A 12,650-nucleotide genomic window follows, 5' to 3' on the forward strand; every position below is an offset into this window, starting at 1 on the left:
GCCAGAACAAACTGACAAAACTATTTTAAATAGCTGCAACATAACATACATAAGTAACAAACAGCACAATAACACTAACACTAACCACGTTAAACCCAGATTCCAAACTAACAAAGGTCTTAACTCATTCTCTTTCTATGCCACTTCAATATGGAATCCACTCCCAACAGGTGTAAAATAAAGGGCATCTCTATCCTCCTTCAAAACCGCACTAAAAGAACACCTCCAGGCAACTACAACCCTAAACTAACACCCTCCTTTCCACATAATACCTCTTCGGATTGTAAATAATCAAATGTAGACATTTTTTCTTATACTTTCTGATCTCTCTCTCTGTGTCCACTACTTGCTGTACATATCCTACCAAGTCAGTCCTACACTGTTTCAATGTCCATTTCTCTGATGATGCAATTGTTGATGCTGATTGTTGATGACAGAAGTGTTGATACCAACCAAACCTAACCCCCCCCATATCCCACATCCCGGATTGTAAATAATTCAATGTATATACTCTGATGATTATCTTGTGTGATGACTGTATTATGATGTTAGTATATATTTGATAGTATATATCTGTATCATGAATCAACACGTTGAAAAACTTATTGGGGTGCTACCATTTAGTGGTCAATTGTACGGAATATGTACTGTACTGTGCAATCTACTAATAAAAGTTTCAATCAATCAACAACATAGCTGTAAAGCTGGCTTCACCTAAGGAAGGCACACGTGACATACACAAAGCCTAACCAGGCAGATTTGAATTGTTGTTTTGGGCAGGAGACGGGATCTTTGATCCAAGACACAACTTATATTTAACTAAAATTTTCTTTTCTTTGTGCTCGACAAAAGAAAAGAAGTGAGAATATCTCATATTTGCCAACCCTCCCGAATTTCAGTGCCTCTCCCTGGGACAACCATTCTACCAAATTTCTCCCGATTTCCAGCCGGACTTAAGGCACGCACCCTCCAGGTCCGTGCGGACCTGAGTGAGGACAGCCTGTCGTCACGTCCGCTTGGCCAACCAAAAAGTAACCACAGAACATTATACCGTATAGTCGTATAGTGTTCTGTGGTTACTTTTTGGTTGGCCAACGGTTTACGTTGTATTGCGCACCCCCCTCCCCTGCCATCCCCTCCCCACACCCACACACACACACAGAGAGCGCAGAGGAAGAATCAGAAGCAGGTCTCTGCTTCGCTGCCATAAAACACGATCAGATCCTCAGTTTGTAGCCGATACTACATAAAAAATAACGTAAAATAACGCAGTAACGCATCATGTAGTAACGGTAACTGAGTTACTGAATATAAAAAATAACGCGTTAGATTACTAGTTACCGCCGAAACTAACGGCGTTACAGTAACGCGTTACTTTGTAACGCGTTAGTCCCAACACTGGTTAGATGTAAATATAAACGGAATACAATGATTTGAAAATCCTTTTCAACCCATATTCAATTGAATGCACTACAAAGACAAGATATTTGATGTTCAAACTCATAAACTTTATTTTTTTTTTGCAAATAATAATTAACTTAGAATTTCATGGCTGCAACACGTGCTAAAGTAGTTGGGAAAGGGCATGTTCACCACTGTGTTACATCACCTTTTCTTTTAACAACACTCAATAAACGATTGGGAACTGAGAAAACTATTTGTTGAAGCTTTGAAAGTGGAATTCTTTCCCATTCTTGTTTTATGTAGAGCTTCAGTCGTTCAACAGTCCGGGTGTCTCCACTGTCGTATTTTACGCTTCATAATGCGCCACACATTTTCGATGGGAGACAGGTCTGGACTGCAGGCGGCCCAGGAAAGTACCCGCACTCTTTTTTTACGAAGCCATGCTGTTGTAACACGTGCTGAATGTGGCTTGGCATTGTCTTGCTGAAATAAGCAGGGGCGTCCATGAAAAAGACGGCGCTTAGATGGCAGCATATGTTTTTCCAAAACCTGTATGTACCTTTCAGCATTAATGGTGCCTTCACAGATGTGTAAGTTACCCATGTCTTGGGCACTAATGCACCCACATACCATCACAGATGCTGGCTTTTGAACTTTGCGTCGATTACAGTCTGGATGGTTCGCTTACCCTTTGGTCCGGATGACACGATGTCGAATATTTCCAAAAATAATTTGAAATGTGGACTCGTCAGACCACAGAACACTTTTCCACTTTGCCATCAGTCCATCTTAGATGTTCTCGGGCCCAGAGAAGCCGGCGGCGTTTCTGGATGTTGTTGATAAATGGCTTTCGCTTTGCATAGTAGAGTTTTAACTTGCACTTACAGATGTAGCGACGAACTGTATTTAGTGACAGTGGTTTTCTGAAGTGTTCCTGAGCCCATGTGGTGATATCCTCTAGAGATTGATGTCGGTTTTTCATACAGTGCCGTCTGAGGGATCGAAGGTCACGGTTATTCAATGTTGGTTTCCGGCCATGCCGCTTACGTGGAGTAACTTCTCCAGATTCTCTGAACCTTTTGATGATATTATGGACCGTAGATGTTGAAATCCCTAAATTTCTTGCAATTGCAATTTGAGAAACGTTGTTCTTAAACTGTTTGACTATTTGCTCACGCAGTTGTGGACAAAGGGGTGTACCTCGCCCCATCCTTTCTTGTGAAAGACTGAGCATTTTTTGGGAAGCTGTTTTTATACCCAATCATGGCACCCACCTGTTCCCAATTAGCCTGCACACCTGTGGGATGTTCCAAATAAGTGTTTGATGAGCATTCCTCAACTTTATCAGTATTTATTGCCACCTTTCCCAACTTCTTTGTCACGTGTTGCTGGCATCAAATTCTAAAGTTAATGATTATTTGCAAAAAAAAAAAGTTTATCAGTTTGAACATCAAATATGTTGTCTTTGGTGCATATTCAACTGAATATGGGTTGAAAAGGATTTGCAAATCATTGTATTCCGTTTATATTTACATCTAACACAATTTCCCAACTCATATGGAAACGGGGTTTGTACGTTTTAATATAGTTACACCCCTAATTTACATACAGAAGTACCTCAGCTTGCGAGTGCCCTCGCTCACAAGTTTTTCTGGAGACGAACGGTAATTGTTACGATTCGGGTTGCACGCAAAAATTTTGAGTGACAAGCCAGCCCACTGCTAGTTGGTGTAACGAATGTCACAGAACCCGTAAGTTCCAACCAAAACAACTGCTGTCTCAATCACTTGCTTATAACTAGAGACTAATGTTGTCCCGATACCAATATTTTGGTACCGGCACCGGTACTAAAATTATTTCGATACTTTTCAGTACTTTCCGATACTTTTCTAAATGAAGGGGACCACAAAACAATTGCATTATTGGCTTTATTTTAACAAAAAAAATCCTACGGTACATTAAACATATGTTTTTTTTTATTGCAAGTTTGTCCTTAAATAAAATAGTGAACATACAAAACAACTTGTCTTTTAGTAGTAAGTAAGCAAACAAAGGCTCCTAATTTGTCTGCTGACATATGCAGTAACATATTGTGTCATTTTCCACTCTATTATTTTGCCAAAATTATTAAAGACAAGTGGTCGAAAATTAATTATTGATCTACTTGTTCATTTACTGTTAATATCTGCTTACTTTCCCTTTTAACATGTTCTGTCTACACTTCTGTTAAAATGTAATAATAATGTATTATTCTGTTGTTTGGATGCTTTAGATTAGTTTTGGATGATACCACAAATTTGGGTATGAATCCGATACCAAGTAGTAGCAGGATCATACATTGGTCATATTCAAAGTCCTCATGTGTCCAGGGACATATTTCCTGAGTTTATAAACATAATATAAATTTTTTTTAAACGAAAGAAGATGTTGTGATACCAAAAAATATCGACGTAATCATAGGAGTATCGACTAGATACGCTCCAGTACTTGGTATCATTACAGTGGATGTCAGGTGTAGATCCACCAATGGCGTTTGTTTACATTTTGACGTCGGTGAGCTACGGTGTGTCGTGAAGCATGTTTAGCTATTCCTCGTCCTGCAGGGATGATACTTGTAAGAAACATACTTTATTTGTCGCCATGGACGAGAGGATTAGTGATTTAGAAGTAGCTAAAACACTGCCGACTGGGGCTGGACTTTAGCCGCTAACTAGCTTGCCATGTCTTAAAGCACCTCTTCCGTTGGGCGTTTCAGTGTTATAACTTCACCTTTATTGTTAGTTTTGAAGCGTCCGTTTTCCCTTTTCTGTCTACACACTGTGTCTATTTGTAACTATTCCGTGATTTTGAGCTACCGAACATGATCGTCTGCTCGTAAACCATCGACGTGATGACGACGGGGGGCGCGGAGGGGTGGGGGACCGATACTTTTCTGAGGCGGTATAGTACCGAATATGATTCATTAGTATCATGGTACTATACTAATACCGGTATACTGTACAACCCTACTAGAGACCAAAATGGGCAGTATGGTGGCACAGGGGTTAGTGCATGTTCCTCACAATAAGAAAGTCTTTGTCAGGGCGCAGACTCGAACCCGCTTCCCTCCTGCAACTGAGTGTTACAGTTTCTCCTCTGGCTGCTCGCCCCGGACATGCCCCCACTCACCGCTGAGCGCAGCACGCCCACGCAGCGACAAGCCTGCAGACAATCGGCAATATGCACACCTGGAACTGATGAGGGCGAGCTGGATAAAGGACCACTGGACCCAAGGATCCATACGGGAACTTAGTATACCTCTTTGTATATTGTAAGCCTTATGCTCTTTCTGCGTTTTTCCCTCCGTCTTCTGACGTCCTTGTTGTTCTTCCGCAGTGCCATCTCGAGTCTCCCCCTTTGTTATCTCCCGTTGTTTCCCCCGTGGTTTTGGACTGCCTTCCTCGATCCTCGACTCTCGCCTGGACACGGACTCTGACGTCTCTCTCTCGCCCTGGATCTTCTGCCTGCCCCATGGACTGCCTTTCCTGCCTTGTTCCTTCTCCTCATTTCAACATTTGGTAAGACTCAACAGCTGATTATTCATACACAGTCTTCCACCATACACACCTTCTGGATATTAGTTCACACTCCAATTCCGTAGTTATTATTATTATTATAGTTTGATTATTATATATATTGTAATATATATATAATAAAATACATAGAGCTAGACCATCCCCTGGTGTCTTTGCCGTCATCTCCCTTCTGTTAAAACATAACAGTCCTGGGTTCGATCCCTGGGGTCTTTCTTTATCAATCAATCAATTCCTTTGTCGTTGTCATAATAATCCACAAGTCATACATGCCAACGAGATTTAGTTTGAGCTTGGTCTAGTGGCATAGAAACTGCATTAATGTGCAGGTTGACAATAGTTTTCATTAGCATTGGAAAGAAGATCGCGATAAGATGGGGGTGGGAACAGTCAGATGTCTGATGGGTGTTACGTTGATGTTGCAGCAATGCAGTGTCCAGGGCACAGTTATTGAGATGGTGAAGAGTGGGGTATTAAGATGGTCGGGGGCAGTAAAGGGGCAGGCTGTTCATTTAGCAGTCTCACAACCTGGGGATACAGACTGTGAGACATTCTGGTGGTCCTGGCACAAATAGATCTATACCTCCTTCCAGAGGGTAGCAGGTTGAAGAGGCCATGTGCCGGGTAGCGTCTGTCCTTCAGGATGTTGCGTACTCGCTTTAGGCAGCGAGCTGTGTCCATGGCACTCATCTCTGGGAGTATTGTCCCTGAAAATTTCCCTGCCGTTTTAACCACTCGCTGGAGGGCCTGTTGGTTCGCTTGAGTGCAGCTAGCAAACCACATTAAGAACTAGAGATGTCCGATAATATCGGCCTGCCAATATTATCGTCCGATAAATGCTTTAAAATGTAATATCGGAAATTATCTGTATCGTTTTTTTTATTATCGGTATCGCTTTTAAAAAAAATTTTTTATTTATTAAATCAACATAAAAAACACAAAATACGCTTACAATTAGTGCACCTCCCCACATTTACACTCATTAATATTCTGGTTCTTACATTATATATCAATATATATCAATACAGTCTGCAAGGGATACAGTCCGTAAGCACACATGATTGTGCGTGCTGCTGGTCCACTAAAATTAACCTTTAACAGTTAATTTCACTCATTTTCATTAATTACTCGTTTCTATGTAACTGTTTTTATATTGTTTTACTTTCTTTTTTATTCAAGAAAATGTTTTTAATTTATTTATCTTATTTTATTTTATTCATTTTTTAAAAAAGGACCTTATCTTCACCATACCTGGTAGTCCAAATTAGGCATAATATTTCCACGACTGTATTTATCGGTATCTGTTGATATCGGTATGGTAATTAAGAGTTGGACAATATCGGAATATCGGATATCGGCAAAAAAGCCATTATCGGACATCCCTATTAAAAACCATAGATTTTTGCAGAATGTTTGCACATTTTAGTTTCCTTAGAAAGAAAACATGTTGTTGGGCCTTTCCGACTGTAGAAGGAGTGTTAATGTATATATAACCTTAGAGGGAAATCAAATTTAAAACATGTGTATGCTCGTACAACACTTAAAACCTTTAGCATATCAGTATGTGGAATTAAACTATCGAATGGATTAACCAAAGAAATCAAACAAAGCACCAATATGATTCAGTTTAAGAGACTGTTCCAACTACGAGTGTTCACAAAGTACACAGAACAAGAATTATGATGAACATCTTGAACCCTTTTTATTTTATTTTTTTAAGACAAAGATTATTTATGTATTTAATATTTATTTGCTTCCTATGGTAGGTTATTTATCTATTATTAATTTGTTCACTGTTCTGTTACAGAGAACAAGGAAATTGGATAAAATTGTTATGGTATGAAAAGGGGTAGGATTAAATAAACTCTGCTTCTTCTTACTCCTTTTCGGACGTGCTTTAATGAAACAACTGGAAATGTGTGATGCATTACATTGTATCGTAAGCATGTTCGAAATAAACCGAAACTGAACTGAACTGAACTGAAAATGTCCCAACATAGATATTCTGTTATATTCACCCCTAAAAATTTGAATTGTTTGACCCTTTCTTCGACCTCGTTATTTATTAAAAGTGGAGGGTGGTTTTCTGCCTTTTTCTGCGAAATTCTACAATTAATTATTTGGTTTTGTTAGTGTTGTCAGTGTTAAGCCAGCTGTTGCACCTCTGCACTGTATGCTGTCTCATTGTTGTTGCTGATGAGCCCAAGCACCGTGGTGTCGTCGGCATATTTGACAGTGAGGTTTGATGCTGAAGAGGCTATGCAGTCATGTGTGAGGAGGGTGAAGAGCACAGGGCTTAGCACACAGCCCTGTGGGCCACCGGTATTGATAGTGAGCATGGCAGAAATGGGCTCGCCTATTTTCACGTACTGTGTGCGATTAGTTAGAAAATCCAAAATCCATTTACAGAGGATGGCGTTCAGACCAAGGTTGTGAAGATCTGAGTCTGTTTGGCCTTATTGTACTAAATGCTGCACTAAAGTCGACAAAGAGCAGTCTTGCGTAAGTGTTCCTAAGCTCAAGATGTTTCAAGAGTCTATGGAGTACCATAGTGATGGTGTCTTCGGTCGATCGGTTCTACCGGTATGCGAACTGATATGGATGGAGTGATGGTAGTATTGCCTTTTTAATACATTTCATTATCAGCCTGGTATGGAGGTGAATGCTACAGGTCTGTAATCATTTAGGCATGAGATGTTGACCTGTTTGAGAATGGGAATTATTGTAGCTCGTTCTGTGTGGAGTTTGTATGTTCTCCCCGTGACTGCGTGAGTTCCCTCCGGGTACTCCGTCTTCCTCCCACCTCCAAAGACATGCACCTGGGGATAGGTTGATTGGCAACACTAAATTGGCCCTAGTTGGTGAATGTGAGGGTGAATGTTGTCTATCTGTGTTGGCCCTGCGATAATGTGGTGTACCCCGCCTTCCGCCCGAATGCAGCTGAGATAGGCTGCGGCACCGCCCGCGACCCCGAAAGGGACAAGCGGTAGAAAATGGATGGATGGATAGAGGCCAACATATTATTGTTTTTTCAAGCATTGGCAGAAAGAAAGTGATTGTGAAGGACAGTGCTGAAAAGAAGAAGCAACGGATCAAAAATAATCAACTTGGCTAGCACTGCTCGTCTGCATCATACAGAAAGAAACAGCGTGACGCTTGAAGACGCACCAGATACCCAAGGCAAAGCTAAACGTAGACTGACAAACATGAATAGTTATAATAGGACAGGGCTAGAACTAACGTAAACAGTTGCCCGTGGCCAACAAAAACCACGCAAGGACTCGCAGTATGGGACGGGTTTTGGGTAAATGAAGTGGAGTGATTAGTGGCGGTAGCAGGTAGGGACACTAATCAATAAACAGAAACCTGTGTGTCCAATCAGTACACCTAGCAACAAGTGGTTAATAAAAGACAAAAATAGAACAGTAACAGGTCATGTCAGGTTACATCTTACAAAAGCTAATTTGGTTGCTGGTGTGAACGTGCATCAAGTAAACACAGATATAGCCTTATTTTTTTTTTTTAATTGATTCTTGACTATTTGATATGAAGCGATTTTCTCGGCACCTCTATTATACAGTATATACATACAGTGGACCCGCGACCCCAAAAGGGACAAGCGGTAGAAAATGAATGGATGGATACAACGTGGAACCTCTGAAAGTCCAAAGTCAAATGTATTATTACCTGAACAAGCCACAGTCATCAGACTCTCTGATGTGGAAGGTGTCCATGAAGTGCAAATTGATCGGCCGCTGTCTTCACAACGATGGTCCAGCGCCCACACAGGCTTCCTTCTGGGTAGATAATGTCTTTTCATTGAAATAACACTTCCACAGCCCAGATGTGTGCACAGCTGAGCAGAGTGTTCTGTTTTCCAGAGCCTCCATTGGTCTTCCAGTGGCCTCCACTCTCCCTTGTCCTTCCCCTCCACAATACCATTGCATCTGCTGTCTCCGCCCACCAGTTGGAAATCCTGACGATCTGATTGCAAAAAAGAGTCACTGGCACACATTTCCCTTTTTTTTCCGAAACATCTCCCTTATTTTTCAAATGTAAATGTAGAGATGTGCCGATCGATTGACCGATGAGTATTGGCTGATTTTTGTGAAAAGTATGTCATCAATCATTGCCGATTAATGCCTTTCAACGCCGCTCACTAAAGTCAATCTCCTCTGGCTGATATTTCATCTATTTTTGGTCCCCCCGCTGACAGATCAGCGGCTGCAGCTAATTGTAAAAGTATCATTTGAATGTATGATTATCCCTGAAGGCAGTGGCGGGCCATGCGTTTCTCAACTATGCCTTCAGTGATGTCCTACTTAGTCCGACTTTACCTCTCAAAATACCGTAATTTATGTCACCACATGGACATGGCTGGAGATACTATACAGAAACCCACCTGCACACTACTGGCAATTGAATCCCTGCAACAGTGTACAAAACAGCATATTTTTCGGCGCATTTAACAATCAATAAACCCATCCATCCATCTTCTTCCGCTTATCCGAGGTCGGGTCGCGGGGGCAGCAGCCTAAGCAGGGAAGCCCAGACTTCCCTCTCCCCCAGCCACTTCGTCCAGCTCCTCCTCCCGAGGCGTTCCCAGGCCAGCCGGGAGACATAGTCTTCCCAACCTGTCCTGGGTCTTCCCCGTGGCCTCCTACCGGTCGGACGTGCCCTAAACACCTCCCTAGGGAGACGCTCGGGTGGCATCCTGACCAGATGCCCGAACCACCTCATCTGGCTCCTCTCGATGTGGAGGAGCAGCGGCTATACTTTGAGCTCCCCCCGGATGACAGAGCTTCTCACCCTATCTCTAAGGGAGAGACCCGCCACCCGGCGGAGGAAACTCATTTCGGCCGCTTGTACCTGTGATCTTGTCCTTTCGGTCAATCAATAAACCCGCTTCAGCAATTAAAACACATCTTACGTAGTACTGTCAAAATCAAAAAAATTGTATGAAACAAAAGAAACATGAAAAAATTAAGAAATAAAATATTCGAACTCACAACTTGTAGAACCATTCGACGCCGTATAAGCCAGTGGTACTGTTCGTAGTCGTTTGATTCGTGTGAATGTCGCGGGCAAACCGTTTCACTGCCGGGATAGCTTTAGGTGTCGGCCGACCTCGTCTCACGAGATGTAGTTTCTCTTAAGTATCCTTCTTGAAAACGGCCTTGCAAATATATATCTGCCAACTAATTGTTATGTTGGGTGTGTAGTAGTAACCAACACGAACGCGTTACTTTCCAGTCAGCATCTTTATTCACGTACCTGTATTTACCTACATTACATTCTTCTTCTCTCCTCACCTCACCGCACCTCCTCCGTCTGACTCACTACGCCATCTAGAGGCTGTACAATGTAACTGAACTAACTATATGGTTAACTCAATGCAGTAGTGAACACATCTCCCCCTTTCAATAAAAGTGAATTCCTTCATAACAAAACTTGCAATTGCTTTGAAATTGGATTCAAGTAACACCATGCCTATACTATTTTGGAAGTAATACAATGACAACCAATCAACCATTACAGCAGCATTTAACCGTATGTAAATTTGCATACTAAACATTTTTCATGCATGCATTATTTATTTTCTTTAACAACCAGCAACCTGCATGTTTATGCAACTTCTTTAGTACATGACATAGTCCTTAGTCCAGTTAGGCGGTTGCCTACACCTCTCAGGTCTACTGTTCACATTTGTCTCTTGTTTAGGTTCGGTCTGTACAGTGTCATTGTCCATAGTGATCACTTGTGGTAGTACAGAAAGGTGTGATGTATTCCAGACTCTACCATCATCCAACAGGTAGGTGTATGGGCCTTTCTTCCGCACCACAGTTCTTGGCTTTGTGAACTTTTGTTCTCCTTTCTTTACCTTCCATGGCTTCTGAATCCTGACCTGATCACCAGGGTTGAAGGATGTCTTCTTTGCACTTCTCTTCCTGTCTGTGTACTGTTTTGCGTATTCCTGTATCTTTTTAACTCGTTCACGCACCACATTCTTATTTACGTGGACAGGAGTCACATCCATGATTTGGAGTTTTGTTCTCATTTGTCTTCCATGAAGCAGCTGTGAGGGGCTCACCCCAGTGGTTGAGTGTGGAGTAGCTCTGTAATCCATAAGAAAGGACCTTGTGAATGGCTTACAGGGTGTCCCTTGTATAGAAGCAGTCTGCAGGCAGTCTTTGAGCACTCGGTTGAACCTCTCAACTTCTCCATTTGCACGGGGATAATATAGAGATGATTTCAGGTGCACAATTCCTCTTTGTTTTAGGAAATTTTCGAATTCAGCTGATGTGAACTGAGTACCATTGTCACTCACTAACTCTTTTGGATTACCTTCCCGTGAAAAGGTTGCTATGAGGAACTGGATGATTGTTGCAGTATCAATCTGTGCCACAAAAGCTACTTCCGGCCATTTACTGAAGTAGTCCACAAGCGTTACAGCATATCTGCAGTCTCTTGGTGCAGATTCAAAAGGACCAACGATGTCAATTGACACTTTTTCCCATGCGGCATCAGGCAAAGGCACAGGTTGGAGTGGGGAATTGTAGGTAGTAACTGACTTGTCATTTTGTCTGCATGTAGTACAGTCTTTGATGAGTGATTCAACTTGTGCGTCCATTTTAGGCCACCAGTATAGTTCTCTGATGCGTTGTTTTGTTCTGACAATACCCTGATGAGTCTCATGTGCAATATCTATGAGCCTTTTCTGTAGTGACCCTGGAACCACGAGACGGTGAGTGCCTCTGACCACGCAGTCATCCAAAATTGCCAGTTCGTCACGTATCAAGTAGTATGGCTGTAGGTCATGGTCAAGCACTTTTTTTTGTCTTGGCCAAGGCTTTTGTAGCTGTGCGCGAAGTTTGGTCAGCACAGGGCACAAGTTACTCTCCGCTTTGAAGTCCTCTTGAGTGACTGCTTGAATGTTGTCCAGTATTGTTGCGACTGACTCCACGGTCTCAGTATAATCCTTGTTTGTCGCAGGAAGTGGTAGTCTGGATAAGCAGTCGGCGACGCTGTTCAGTGTTCCAGCTCTGGGCAACCCGAAGTCCAGCTCGATTATTTCCCTTGGTAGTCAGGAGTGTAGTTAGAGCTTGATGGTCAGTGCGTAACAGGAACTTCCTTCCCCAGAGCCACACACGCCACTTTTCAGCAGCCCAAACGCATGCGAGAGCCTCTTTTTCAACTATAGAGTACTTTCTTTCAGCATCTGATAAACTACGGGAGGCGAAAGCGATTGTGTCTTCCTCTCCTGCCTCATTCACCTGTGTCAAAACAGCTCCAAGTCCATAATCAGAAGCGTCAGTTGAGACCACTGTTGGTTTGTTTGGGTCAAACAGTGTCAGTGCTGGGCTGTTGACAACCATGTTTTTGACTTGATCAAAGCTCTTTTGTGCTGCATCATTCCACTTGAAAATTGTATTCTTCCGCAACAGAGCTCTCATTGGCTCTACCAGGCTGGCGTAGTTAGGTATAAATTTGCTATACCATGCACTTAAACCCAGGAATGAGCGCAGGGTAGCTGCATCGGTAGGAGCAGGCGCATTCAGGATTGCAGTTACATGGCCATCGCTTGGCTGTAAGCCTTCAGGTGAGAGTCTGTGGCCCAGGAATGTCAGTGTAGTCTGACTGAAGAGGCATTTTTCCTTGTTGAGCTGCAGACCC

At 42.4% G+C, this 12,650-nt stretch overlaps 1 protein-coding gene across 4 annotated transcripts in view; it reads right to left on the reverse strand.

Moving 5' to 3' along the window:
- The window catches only part of LOC133617269 (scavenger receptor cysteine-rich type 1 protein M130-like), a 50,277-nt gene that overhangs the window by 30,109 nt on the left and 7,518 nt on the right, over positions 1 to 12,650 (reverse strand). For 3 of the 4 annotated variants that reach the window (XM_061977163.1, XM_061977161.1, XM_061977160.1), the window contains exon 2: positions 8,664 to 8,960. The exons of the other annotated variant lie outside the window; for it this stretch is intronic. In XM_061977163.1, the coding sequence (XP_061833147.1) occupies positions 8,664 to 8,960 (297 nt within the window). The remainder of the gene's footprint in view (positions 1 to 8,663; positions 8,961 to 12,650) is intronic. 4 annotated transcript variants of the gene reach the window in all.

This window comes from Nerophis lumbriciformis, linkage group LG16 (assembly GCF_033978685.3).
Source record: "Nerophis lumbriciformis linkage group LG16, RoL_Nlum_v2.1, whole genome shotgun sequence".
Lineage (NCBI taxonomy): Eukaryota > Metazoa > Chordata > Actinopteri > Syngnathiformes > Syngnathidae > Nerophis > Nerophis lumbriciformis.